At 47.1% G+C, this 12,470-nt stretch overlaps 2 protein-coding genes and 1 long non-coding RNA gene across 15 annotated transcripts in view; 2 read left to right on the plus strand and 1 right to left on the minus strand.

Annotated features, from left to right (window-relative positions):
* LOC125985809 (uncharacterized) overlaps positions 1–5,667 on the plus strand; it is a 32,932-nt gene extending 27,265 nt beyond the window's left edge. For all 6 annotated transcript variants that reach the window (XR_011085735.1, XR_007487455.1, XR_007487456.1 and 3 more), the window contains 3 exons: positions 3,867–3,985; positions 5,093–5,236; positions 5,539–5,667. This is a non-coding gene — a long non-coding RNA (uncharacterized lncRNA). The remainder of the gene's footprint in view (positions 1–3,866; positions 3,986–5,092; positions 5,237–5,538) is intronic.
* gcm2 (glial cells missing transcription factor 2) lies at positions 400–3,872 on the minus strand. 2 transcript variants are annotated; one of them, XM_049748938.2, is made up of 8 exons: positions 3,709–3,872; positions 2,621–2,684; positions 2,369–2,557; positions 2,184–2,296; positions 1,941–2,018; positions 1,521–1,795; positions 1,223–1,454; positions 400–905 (listed from the first exon to the last, which is right to left on the minus strand). In XM_049748938.2, the coding sequence occupies exons 1-8, from the start codon at positions 3,799–3,801 to the stop codon at positions 648–650; spliced, it is 1,302 nt and encodes a 433-aa protein (XP_049604895.1). In that variant the 5' UTR covers positions 3,802–3,872; the 3' UTR covers positions 400–647. The 2 variants fall into 2 exon arrangements, with proteins under 2 accessions (XP_049604895.1, XP_049604894.1); XM_049748937.2 differs by having other exon boundaries at positions 1,893–2,018.
* Positions 5,668–6,518: 851 nt separating the features above from the next.
* On the plus strand, positions 6,519–11,398 carry sycp2l (synaptonemal complex protein 2-like). 7 transcript variants are annotated; one of them, XM_049748912.2, is made up of 23 exons: positions 6,519–6,672; positions 7,262–7,375; positions 7,447–7,560; positions 7,647–7,751; positions 7,819–7,843; positions 7,917–7,996; positions 8,066–8,154; positions 8,234–8,268; positions 8,435–8,577; positions 8,656–8,708; positions 8,772–8,817; positions 8,894–8,986; positions 9,046–9,118; positions 9,188–9,351; positions 9,440–9,542; positions 9,625–9,674; positions 9,833–9,926; positions 9,985–10,110; positions 10,311–10,525; positions 10,599–10,693; positions 10,780–10,879; positions 11,136–11,182; positions 11,270–11,398. In XM_049748912.2, the coding sequence occupies exons 1-23, from the start codon at positions 6,532–6,534 to the stop codon at positions 11,316–11,318; spliced, it is 2,154 nt and encodes a 717-aa protein (XP_049604869.1). In that variant the 5' UTR covers positions 6,519–6,531; the 3' UTR covers positions 11,319–11,398. The 7 variants fall into 7 exon arrangements, with proteins under 7 accessions (XP_049604869.1, XP_049604871.1, XP_049604872.1 ...); XM_049748914.2 differs by having other exon boundaries at positions 9,988–10,110; XM_049748915.2 differs by having other exon boundaries at positions 9,203–9,351.
* Positions 11,399–12,470: the final 1,072 nt, after the last annotated feature.

The raw sequence follows: 12,470 nt of genomic DNA on the forward strand, positions 1-12,470 counted from the left end.
AACTAAAAACACTTTTTCTCCTGCCCGCACCTGGCCGACATCCCGTCTTCACTGGCCTCCTGCTGACCTTCTCTCCGATCACCTTTACCTCACCTTCAACTGTGCGTGTGTGTGTATTCTGAGGAGACCGATGGATCTTAGTGACAGAAGCAAACCCTTCCTGTCCTCACACATTTATTACACACACACACACATTCTCATCCTAATAGTTTACGGTGCACATGCTTCTGGGACAAGCACCTGACTCACATTCTCTTTTTCGGTATTTGAAAGGTCCAAGACAACACGACCAGCAAGTATGTGTTCATGCATGCGTGTCTGTGTTTGCGTGTTTGTGTGCGCGTGTGTCATGATCTCAGTGAGAAAACGATTAATAAATAAGACAAAGGACATACTGCATGAGGCTTGACATGTCTTTTGATGATTGACAGGCGTGCCGTTCACAGGAAATGAAAGGAAGTGGTTGATCAATTCAATCAAGACATTAGAAATCGATCTGAGGAGTCTGAAGAGCAAAAATATTATGGCTACACTTTTGTCCCCAGGATGAAATGTTTTGCTTGACTTTGTTCATGTTGTTCTGTGGGGAGCTCAAAAGCAAATGTGACTTCCCCAAAGCTTGCCATCGCCACGGGAGGTTAGCGAGATCAGTAGTCGTCGTAGCGGAACGTGTTGCCGTAGCCGTAGCGATAGTCGTAGGCGTCGGACCGCTCCGTTTTGGTCTGCACCACATCAGGCTGAAATGAAAGAGACTTGATGACTCCGCCCGACTCGTCCGTCACCTTGACTTGGGCCGAGTACGCTGACGACGACTCGTCCGGCAGGGACGAGCAGCCGGGGAGCCCGGACTGAACTTTGGGGCATGACTGGTAGGCGCCGCCCTTCGGACACGGCTGATACGACACCTGAGGACCAACAGCTCGGTCAGCCACATGCACATCTTTCAACAGGTCAAACATCTACACGGATCTAATATCCACATGGACATGCTACAAGTCCACCCACTCTTGGAGGACACAATGATGTTTCATGCATTCTCAACAAGGATCTAAACTTTCGAGGATGTCAAATCACGAAGTCTCCAAGAAAGTCACACTTGACAAGGACCAAACATCTACCTTCATTGTGGTGGGACACAAAGCTGTTTGATGCGCTCGGACTAATAAAGGAATCTACTCCGACTACGGATGTGAAAGCTGTTTGAGTATAGGAGTCAACTGACTTTGGTCGTGGTGGTGATGATGGTCTGCAGCGCTGCTGGAGAAGCCGGGGGGTTTCCTGGATAGCGGCACGGATAGTCCGAACTGTAATAATGGGGGTTGTCGCCGTAGGGAGTGGAAGTCTTCAGGAGATCCTTCCAGCCCGCTTTTGGCAACGGCGGATCGAAGGATGAGGAGGACGTGGAGATGGGAGCGGACGCTGAGGACGCGGGACCACTGAGAACCGGAGCCACCCTGCAAAAGTCAACGTTGGCTTGAGCCCCTTGTCAGCGCCAGGGTGTGCTTGCTATAAAGACTGACCTCGGATCGCAGAGTTCTGAGGTGACTGGATAAGACGGTGAGGTCAGGTAGCCTTGGAACTCGTAGCCGCTTCGACCCACGTAGAGTCTAGGACTGGCTGTCTTTTGCAGGCTGGCTGAAGTCTCTCCCAGCGGATTGTGGTGATGGTGGTGGTGGTGGTGGTTGTAGTAGGGATCCGTACTTTGGAAGGCCGGGTAATGCTGAGGGAAGCTCGGCTCAATAAAGGAGATCCGGTCTGCAGACTCCACGCAGGAAAGTAGGGCAGGGCCGAGAGCCTGAAACCACAGCAGCATCACGATAGTAAGCACAAAAACAGGAGCAGGAGCACCAACAACTCTTTGGTGGAGGGGCTCGGTGCTTGTTTTCATCTACCTGGGACTCCACGAGACGTCTTTTTGGTGCAAACGGCGGCGAGCTTACTCGTCTTTTTACCGAACTTCTTCTGGCCTCTGTCTCGGACTTGGACTCTGGTCTGGGGTGGTCGTGAACCCCTTTGGCCTGAAGAAGCACGGTGATGCGGCGCATTAAGAGAAGCCAAACGGGGAGACCAACAACAGATCAGTTGAAATTTAGAGATTTGAGTTTTCCGTCAGCTAGGGAATGTGCGGCTCACACTAGAGCAGGATCAGGATTTGCTCGTTGGAGAACATGAGTACCACACACCTGAAAGAAGATGGCTTTTCCGTCCACCCTCCAGAAGTTGGTGACGGGGTACCCACTGTGCCCTCGACATGGGAGAAGCTCCAGAGCACCGCTGCAACTGGGACATAGTTTCTCTGGAACGGACAAGAAGACAGCAACGTCACAACAAAGCTCAGGTGGCGCTAGCACGGCTGGCCGAGCCTTACTTTGCTGCTTCTGCCGCGCCTTATCGCAGATGGCGGGCCGCAGTTGAAGTCGGGAACCGTCGGTCAGCGCACAACCTCGAGCGCAAACCACCACGCCCAAGCACGACTTCTTCAGGATCTGGCAGTTGTGGTTGTTGGTGTTCCTCATGGCCCAGCCCGACAGGTGGCGTTGCGCGTTCTTGTCCTCGGCTAAAAAGGCCATTAGCTTAATAGCGCCTTAGCTCAACCAAATCACATTTGCTGCTTTCTCACCGCTGTAGATGTAACGCACGTAGCCGTCCGTCCACTCTTGGAAGGCGTCAAACTGCTTTGTGTCCTACAAACAGTCGTTAGCGTTAACAACCTCGGCGGCTACAAGTTTCTTCGATATAGCGACAAATTGACACATGGAACAATAACTCAAGGACAGTGCAAGCCGTCAATTGAAAGACTCACTGATGCAAACGCGTAAAGAGGAGACCAGAAAAAGAGCAGATGTTTCATTTTCTATTGAAAGATATCGATCAGTCATGTGTGCCGTGTGTGTGCGTGTGCGCGCACATTCACGCTTGTTGTTTCAACAGTAAAAACTGGTTCTTGTATTTTTGTTCCCAGTGAAACCAAAACACACACACATTCACACACACCCCTCCTAAACTCTTTTAGTGTGTCCTATGTATTTTACTGAAAAGGCCATGATTGATTGTCTTTCAAAATTGTATTCTCAATTCTGCAATAATGATCATTTTTATTATATTGCCCAATACTCCTATTGATAATGTGAGCAAAAGTTTTTGTTGAGCAGACGATTTGATTTTTCCAACATGTCACCGTATAGCAAAGATCAATAATTGGATTTTTGATTCTTTCTGATCAAAGTGATATATTGGTGCTCAACAAATATATATTTTTTAAAATCAGCGGTGCAAGAAAACCTTCCGAGATTAATTTTAGGCGCCGGTTTGAGTTCCGCCCTTGTTTTTTTTCCTTCGCATCATCCGGGTTTCGTAATCCAAAATTATCAACATGAATAATAATCATATGATTTGGTAATATTGATGAATGAAGGGTTTAATTTCTGAAACGGCATAGCTCTGATTTACAACCCCTGGTCAGACCTGTATTGCGCAAGCTTTAGTTCCAAAGGAAAATATTCGAAACAGCTGATCTCAGATTTGAAATCGGCGTCAAGAATATATTCATAAAGGTCATGTCTGATTCTGTGGTTTACAAAATTTTTGGGGAGAGGGTTCTGTATTATTTGGATGTAAGAAAGGCACATGTCTCGTATCCCATCTTTACTTGCTCAATCAATCCTGAGAAAATGATAAAAAGCGAAGAAAGGATGCAAAATGAGCAACCTGCGGGAGTTTGGGGTCGTTGATGTCCCAAGTGGCCTTCATGCCGAAGGAGCACACGCAGTCAGCCTCCTCGCGATCCTCCACTCCAGACATCCTCAAACTGATCCCGGTCCCGCTCTTGAGCTCGAAATTGGTCCTGGTCCTCCTGTTGCTTTCAGGTACTTGAGAGGCGGCTTTGGCGTACGCAACAAGTCCAGACTGCAAAAGTCCCCAAAAGATGGTCAAAGATTGGCGCCGTTGCAACTCGCCTGACGATTCAGTCGCAGCCAAAAAGAAGGTGAGACGCTCAACACGCTCCTGGGGGAGGGACCTCCGTGTGTGTCTGTGTGCGCGTGTGTGTGTGTGAGAGAGAGAGAGAGAAAAGAGAGAGAGAGAGAGAGAGAGAGAGAAAGAGCAAGTACATGTAGGGATGTTGTGGAAACAAGCATGTTTCTCCCAAAACAAACAAGTCATTAGTCATCAATTACAGAAAGTGTGTGTGTGTTTGTGCTTGTGCCAATCTGAAAACACGGCGTTACAATGTTGCGTTCTCTTCACAAAACCTCTTGAAACATGCCAATCACACAGCTGAGAACTAAGACCACTACCCAGACAATTCCCATTAATGTACTCTTATAGACATAGTTATTAATCTGCACTCTAAAACTCAAAATTGTGAAACGTATAATAAGCGTAGTGGCGTAGTCTAAAGTTAGATCAAAATTACATGTCCATAATGGATACATATTTAAGCCTGAGTCCAAAATGATAAAATTGACTCGAAGAGAAGCTGAGATCAACCGGAGTCAAATTCCTTGGTTGGCATGCACAAACTTGGCCAATAAAGCTGATTCTGATTCTAATATAGACGTCTATTTTAGGTCTAAATATAGACCTAATATAGACGTGTTTATCAGGTTACAGAAATAACCACACTTCACATGTACGTATCAATGGTTGTTAAAAACAAATCCAAACAACTTCTGTACATTATATATACAACTTACAGCTGGTTGAGAGTTTAAAATTTCCAAATATGATCATATTTGATGGTTTAAATTTTGTCGTCTAAATTATATATATTATATAGACGTCTAAATTAGGTCTACACATAGACGAGAGGTCTAATAGACGTCTATGGCTCACAGGGTAACCAAGTTGTCATTGATCAATGTACAGTGTCGTTTTGATTTGGACTCAAGACCTCATTTCACGTTTCTTTAGACCAAATCTGGGCCATTGAATTAAAAATATGAAATGTTGACCAAGAATATAACTATACAGCCGTCTCAGAGTCTATAAAATAGCAGACAAAATCGAAATCATCATGGGAGCCATGCTGTGAACAACTGGCGGCTGGCTGATCTGTCTTTACTTTTCTAACTCGATGACGCCTCCCCACTAGGAGGCAGCAACGCCCTTAATCTTCCGTTCGGGCTGAAAAATTAAGAAGAAGCAGCGGTGCGTTGCGAGTTTGTTTGGCCCCATTTGACGCCCAATACTTTGTAAATCCCGATTTTTTTTCAGACACCAAGAAGGATGCTTATAGGTGAGTGCTCGAAGCTTCGTTCTTGAAGGGTTGTTTTGTCCTGGAATGTTTGTTCGTTTAATTATCCATCCGTTTGCAGCAAAACGATGGCAAGTTCACGGAGGGTTTTGTTGTGTTTTTTTTTACCCTGGCGTTAGTTGTGCAATTCCGCTCTTCTGTGACGCAGATCCTAATCGGTCGTATCATAGAGCTTGCAAAACTGTCTCACGTTTTATGGTACAACCATGGGGGGCGGCGGGTATTAAGTTTCATAGAATGCTGCTGAGATGTTTACTGTTGTCTTTTTTTTCCCCTTCATACAGCTGTTGCAGCATCTCCACAAATGATCTAATGACCAAGTTCAACATACAACAATGTAGAAAGAGCGCCCTAGAGAAGACTGCCTTCTACTCTCTCCCGTCATTCCTGTTGAATTAAAAGAACAAAAATATCTTCTCCTTTGTCTGGAGTCTACTTGGTGATCTCTGTAAAACTGATGTAAAACCAATGTCAAACAATGATATTATTGCCAATGTCTGACATATTTTCAGATTTTGTAGTGTTTTGTGACGGTGAAAGCCGTTGTGAACCCGCGATACACGAAACAATGTATTGCACTTTATTATATTTCATATTTAATAGAAGTCTATAAGACAAATAATGTAGTAGGGTTTGAATTTGGTATGAATGTAAGATTATTATTACTATTATTATTATTATTATAATTTAGACTTCTTTAAATAAACATCTATTTTCTTGATGCAGTCGTCTTCGGGACGTCCAAGAGACGGCTAAAAAAAAAAAAAAACATTTTTAGATCACTGGTAGAGGGATTTTAGCATATAGACCAAAGTCAGGCCCAGGGGGACAGATGCCGTTCGTGTTCAAATATGCACCATCCGGCATAAAATGAGTCGTCTGGCCTGCAGACTTGAAGAACACGCGTGATGCGCTCCAAGCTTCTTCCGCACCAAAACTGAAGACCGAAAAGGTGAGTGAGTGTCCAGCATTGGAAAGTTTTGAAGGAACGCGCTTCTTCCAGCCGCTGCGGGGTGCGCATGCGCAATCGCCCCTGAAAGGATCTTGCATAGTGCGTTCTTTTTTAGTAAACTTTTTGTAGTTCATTTTGAAAACCCTTTTAACCATGTTGTTTGTGGATGGAAGTGGTTCCATAACAGGCGTGGGCAATTCTGGTCCTGGAGGGCCGGTGTCCTGCATTTTTATAGTTCTCCTTGCTGCAACACACTTCATTCAAATGATCTGGATTGTTATCCAGCTTCTGCAGACCTTCTGACCATTTGATGTGTTGCAACAGGATGACACAGAAAACATGCAGGACACCGGCCCTCCAGGACCGGATTTGCCCACCCCTGCTCTATAAAGACTCGGTCTGTCTTGCCTGCTGTCTCACGACTCCAACGAGCTGCAGCTGCGTGCGTCGCCGATTCCACAGCATGGTACGTACCAGTTCTTTCCTAATTCAATCGTTCTAATCACGTTTATTAAATTTATTAAGTGGCCTTGAATCTTGTCACTTGCGTGCGAACGCGTTTTATGTTCGGTCAAAGTGGTTTTGATTAAGCCTGTGATGGAATGGAACTGTTTTGCTTTCAAATGACTCGCGATCATTCTGGTAATCGTTAGAGATTCAAATAGCTCCCGCTTGCACGTGAGTTTGTCTCTCATTTCATTGTGTGTATGAGAGTGCAGCGCGCAAACCTCAAAGTACAGTAACAGTAGAAGGTAAAAAGAGCGCCCTCTCGTGGTGCGTGTGAACAAGACATGTGTGTTCGTAGCCGGTGTTTTAAATGAGGGCAGCGGCGTCAGTCAATCAACTCCGATCCTCGAGAGTCGCTATCCAGCCTGTTTCAGCGATTTCCTCTTATCAATCAATCAAATCAAAAAGAAATTGATTTGATCAAACTTCTGCAGTGCTTGCCAATGAGCTGATTGTTAGAATCGGGTGCTTTGAATGAGTGGAAACTTTGAAAAGAAGCTGTTGAAGCCCACTGAACCTGCCCATCGCCCTCTTGAAACATCTGTCAGCTGGAGATGGAGGCCTGTCTGTCTCGCCGAGACTCTCCTCGATTGGCTCGTGTGCTTCGTGACGAAGGCGTGAGCCCGAGCACACTCACCCAATTAAACCTGCTCGTTTGCAAGGTACCGGCCACGCCCTCCAACACGTTGCCACATTGTCAGAATAACAAATCATCCCTTCCTGTGATGATCAGAGGCTAAACTCAGCTGACTTTGGCCCAGTGGGCGTGGTCTTGAAGTCTTTGGAGATTCTAGTGGACAACAGGGATCTCCACGAAACCCTGGTCGGTCTCGGGATCACACACCAAGTATGTCACAAATGTGATACCTTCCAAGTCCATGCAAATTTGCCGTCATCATCAGCCGGTGTGATGATGTCACGGTTTGGGTTTAGGTGCTGTCTTGGTTCCAAACATTGCGGAAACTCTTGGCCACCTCTGGATCCCCGAAAGGCTCGGCTGAAACACTGCTGGTCGAGCGCTTCTACGACTTCCTGCTGGTGAGGTGCATGATGGGAAGGCGAGGGGTGGTTTCCGTGACAACGCTTTTGTGCTTCTGTCTTCTAGCTGCTGAGCCGCTCGTGTCTTCCAGGTCGGTCACGCCACAGGTTTTGTGAGCTCAAGTGGCAGGACCTCTGATTTCTGTCTTTCTGTTGCTCCTTCAGGCTTGGAACGGTCTTTGACCCTTATGGAACTTCTCCACACGCTGCTGGAATCGCAACTTCTCTTCAATGTCAGACTGGAGGTAAGCATGCATTATGATTTTCCTCTCATTGGTGGCGCTGTAGTTTGCTGTTTTTGTCTTTGCGGTCAGGCGGCGAGAACGTTCAACAGCATCCTGGATTCTTTGGGACGGGATGAGAGGAAGCACGTCCAGTCGGAGCGAATGCTGCTGCAGATGATGTGACTATTGTGGAGCTAAGCACAAGGACACTTACACATATGCTCAGACTCATTGGGCTGACGCCGGGCGTGTCCGTAGGCCGACAGTGGCGGCGACCATTCGGACAATCGGAGGTGAGTGGACAGAGTCAGCCAGCGCCAATCCGGAGAGGCCGCGAATGAACGGCTTTGGGGGGAATCTGAGTCAAGCCCAAGCCAGCGGCGATCCAAAAGGAGCCTGATGTTCCCTCAGATTGGATCGGGCGCTCAATAGTTGAGCGGCGGCGTGCTTGTCTTGCAGACTACGAGTTGCAGGTGAGCCTATCGGAGGCTTTGTGCCGTATGACTCCCAGGGAGGAGCGAGCCCAGCGGGCCAACGAGTGGTTCTCCTGCTCGGACATCGCCGGCGCGTTCTCTCGCATCACCTCTGCGGACTTTGAGACGGTCGGTGTTGAAGCACGTTCTCCTGTGCGCCCGTCAGTCTGACCCGTTTGTCTCATCTTCAACCCGTGCAACTCCAAGGATTGTCGGCGGTTCCTCAACTTCGTTAATCGCGGCCAAGGCAATTATAGAAGGTAGAACATTTACCGTCCAGCACATTTGCCGCCCGGTCGCTCGACTGTCGTTTTGTATGTTAGGGTTTGGACCTTCCCGTGTATGGGAGCCTTCCTGGAGAGCACAGAGGTCAAGCGCAGACTCGTGTCGGGGGGGGGGCACATTTGAGATGCCGGTGTTCACTCCGCCGCCTCCTCTTCCTCAGCTCTTTGGGCCCAAAGATGACAAATTGGATGAGTTCTGGGTAGACTTCAACTTTGGATCACAGTGCGTCAGCTTTTTCGTAGACCTTCCTCAGGTATTTGTGACGCCCCTTTGCGCCTCATTTGTGTTGTGCGAGTGCCTTGTTTGTTTCAGAGTTTCCTGTGGGGTTCTTTGCATTTGCTCAAGGAAGAGGTGAACCGGTACCAGCTGGAGCTCCAGCAAGATGGTGTGTTTGGAGGTGTCACAGATGCAGGTGCCATTCAGGAAAGGTTAACTCAGGCTGAACGGTTCCAAGTGTTTTTGTTCCCAGAAGGAGGCGAGGCTCAGGCGATCCTCACTGTCCTTCTGAAGTCTCCGATCACGCACCTGGACAGCAAAGGCCGCAGAGTCCAGCTGCGCTTCAAGTCCGAGCTGCTCGGAGAGCTGGAGGCAGCCGCCGCGAGGGTCTTTCCCAGAGAGGTGGGGCGTCTCACCAATGCTCGGTGGACTCGTTTGGGCTGGCTCATTTTCAGGAGCAGCTGACTGACTCTTGACTTTGTGCAAGCAGGAAAGTCACAAAGACGGAAGCGAGCAAGCCTGGGCCTCCCCCTTGCCTACAAGACCGCCGGGCCGGAGATACAAGAAGAAAACATGTAGCCGGACTTTGAAAGGTCAGTTCTTTCAAAGTCCGACCTTCTCTCATCTGCCATGGCCCCGCTGACGAACGTCCGTCTGTCGCCGGCGTGCGTGCAGTTCTTCCACTGTCGTCCCCGAGCAGCGATGACCAAGACTCAGTTGCCACGGTAACCTTTTGGCGACATCTTAATTCCAAGTATTGCTGGTGGTCTTTTAGGGCTGGCTGATGAGTCCAATGTGTTTACCAGAGTTAAAAAAAAATGAATCATGGTTGTTCAAATCAGAAATGTCATTGACCCTTTTTATTTTTTTGACACTGTATCAGACTCCAAGCAGTAAATGGGCGTCTGACCTCTTTGATGCGTGCTCCACGCCGTTGAAGGTCTCTGGCGAGAGCACTCCGAAGAGCCCGCTTCAAGGCAAGAGCGCAGATCGCGGTTGGATATTCTCATGAAAAGAATCTGAAACCTTCAATAGCAGTGCCAGGTGGTCATGTGGGTGCGGAGCCTCTGATCTTCGGGGAAGAGAGCTTGGACTTTGGAGAAGACATCTGTTTGCAGGAAACGTCCTGTTTGAAGAGGAAGCAAATGGCTCAAGATTCAGGTGTCACTTCATTCTGTAATTGGATTCAAATTTGGTGGCCTCAATTAAGAGCAGAAGGGGGAGGCCAGGCCAGGGACAAATGTTGTCCTTGCGGTGGTCTTGCGAGATTTTGCACGTGCAGTGTCAACGCTCGCGTCAGTTTGGCGATATGAAGGAGGCTCGGCATATTGTCAACGCCGCTTCTTGTTTGCTTGGGTGAGGCTTCCTGACTGACGAGGAAACTTCGAGGAAATCAGGAGGTGCTGGGCCCAGTGGGTCTCGAGGGCTGTCGCCCGAGGAGCTGCCCCAGGAGGAGATGGCGCCGCGTGAAACTGAAGCACCGCCCCAGGATGGGGAGGAACCTTCGCTGGACATGACTTCCGGCATCAAAGAAGCTTTTGACATCATCAAAAGAAACCTCCAACAGCATCACGATGTCTGTCATTTGATTACTTTTAGATCAGTCCATTCTTTGGATCTCTTTCGGACAACCTGTACATTTCTTGCAGGACTGCTGGCAGAAGGTCCAAGACCAAAGTCTCCTATCGCTCAAAGAGCAAGAGCGACACATCACCTCGCTCTTTGAAGACATCCGGCAACACAGGTAGCCCCACGACACCATCCCGTCCGTCCGTCCGTCCGTGCCGCTCCTTATTCATTGTGTGTTTGTGTGTGTGTGTGTGTGTGTAGGGCAGTTCTGCTTAACCACTTTGAGAAGTCTGTGGCAGAGCATCTCAAGTGTTTGGAGGAAACATCCAGAACATATCTCAACATGTACTCACAGTTACAGGTCATGATGTCAGAACGACGCAAGCACAAAACTGAAATGAATTCAAGGGGCATCGTGCATCCAAATAAAAAGATAGCTTGTGTGATGTCTAATGATTCAGAGCAGATATTGATCTGACTCCGAATGGGTTCAGACTCGCCTGAGATCGGAACCGGAGCAGATCTGTTCCACGTGTGATTCAAACTGGATCCGGATACCATTTGGACCACAGCCACACCAAAATGACATTTCTTTTTCTTCTTTTTGTTTCTTCCAGTCGGAGAGGCGTCGACTGTCTGACTTTTGCGAGCAACACAAGCTGAGGTGAGTTTGACCTTTGACCCATACAGTCGGATTGGCCTTGGCAGTGGGCCTAAAGGTTTGCCGGTGCGTGTCTGTGTGTCGTCTCAGGTTGAGGTCCTTAGATGAAGCAGGAGCGGAGCCCGAGTCTGGCCATTGAGATGCAATCGACCCCTTTTGGATCGTTTTTCTTTTTGGATTTGACCCTTTGTTCAGTATGTAAATAAAAGCATATCAGCAGTTGCAGGAGTTCCCTCGCGTGCGTGCGCACGCACGTCGACAGCCTGGCCAACCGTACGTTTCTTTTCAACATCCTCAAGAGGTTGTCTGGACACAATTGGATTTCAGCCCCTCATGGCTTTCAGCCAGCCACTAAAAACCGAAACATGATTCAGTCCGAGTGCCGGCGCTGTGGGCAAATGTGCTCGGCTGCTGGGAAAGCACCGCAATTTTTAAGCTTGTTGTATTTAGATAGCATCTTTGGAAACAAAGTGAGAAGGTGCTTGGCAAGAAACACTGCAACAACATTTAAACAAAATGCAGCTTTGTGTACAAATGTAGGAAAGCACCTAAGAAAGAAAAAAAATCTCTTCCGTAAAATAAATAGGATAATAAGGAACAATAATAATTCAAATGCAATACACAGGTTTCTTTGTACATTTTGTTTCTCGTTAGAGAAGAGTTGGAGAATTCCTTCGACAGAACCTGATTCGAAAACAGAAGGCATGTCCAGCTCCGATTGGTTGTCCTCCACGTCTCCTTGCTAATTTGAATAAATCACAATTTACGTTTTATTGTACTTTTACTTTCACATTTGCAGTAAAGAGAAAAACACATTAGAATTAAATTAAATTAACTATTGAATATTTTTAGGCAAGAGGTTTTGCTGCACTTTGATCATAATTTAAGCAGTTTGATAATCTACAAGATCATTGAATTTAAGTACATATCTGAGATTAAAAAAAAAACACGTTAGTGTGTTAAAGATAATCAGATTTATTTGTAATTCTAATGGTCTTCTGTGAGCGAGTGATTTGTACTACTGAGCTTTCATAGTTGTCTCTGCGCAATAGTTCAAATATGGTAATACCAGAGAACAATATAATATATATTAATATTCAGCAAAATTCATCATTCAGTACCAGTGATTTATTCAGCTAATTTTTGACCAATGTCCACGAAGTACTCATTAAACTTATTAGTGATTTCATTCATATTGTCAAGTGTTTCGTCATTCTCAGTAAAAAAGCTCATCATGCATGCAGGAAAAGAAAAAAAAAAAAAAGGCAGGACGGCGGCGCTGGAGGACCGA

Source organism: Syngnathus scovelli, chromosome 18, assembly GCF_024217435.2.
Source record: "Syngnathus scovelli strain Florida chromosome 18, RoL_Ssco_1.2, whole genome shotgun sequence".
Classification (NCBI taxonomy): domain Eukaryota; kingdom Metazoa; phylum Chordata; class Actinopteri; order Syngnathiformes; family Syngnathidae; genus Syngnathus; species Syngnathus scovelli.

What these genes read in the sequence shown, in the direction of transcription:
- gcm2 (XM_049748937.2), bottom strand. Translation starts at nt 3,801, where the DNA reads ATGTCTGGAGTGGAGGATCGCGAGGAGGCTGACTGCGTGTGCTCCTTC. An exon ending in ACGACCCCAAACTCCCGCAG is followed by an intron (nt 2,685 to 3,708) that starts GTTGCTCATTTT and finishes GACTGTTTGTAG; the next exon opens with GACACAAAGCAGTTTGACGC. An exon ending in GACGTCTCGTGGAGTCCCAG is followed by an intron (nt 1,796 to 1,892) that starts GTAGATGAAAAC and finishes CTGTGGTTTCAG; the next exon opens with GCTCTCGGCCCTGCCCTACT.
- sycp2l (XM_049748912.2), top strand. Translation starts at nt 6,532, where the DNA reads ATGACACAGAAAACATGCAGGACACCGGCCCTCCAGGACCGGATTTGC. An exon ending in TTTTCGTAGACCTTCCTCAG is followed by an intron (nt 8,987 to 9,045) that starts GTATTTGTGACG and finishes TGTTTGTTTCAG; the next exon opens with AGTTTCCTGTGGGGTTCTTT. An exon ending in GAAGACATCCGGCAACACAG is followed by an intron (nt 10,694 to 10,779) that starts GTAGCCCCACGA and finishes GTGTGTGTGTAG; the next exon opens with GGCAGTTCTGCTTAACCACT.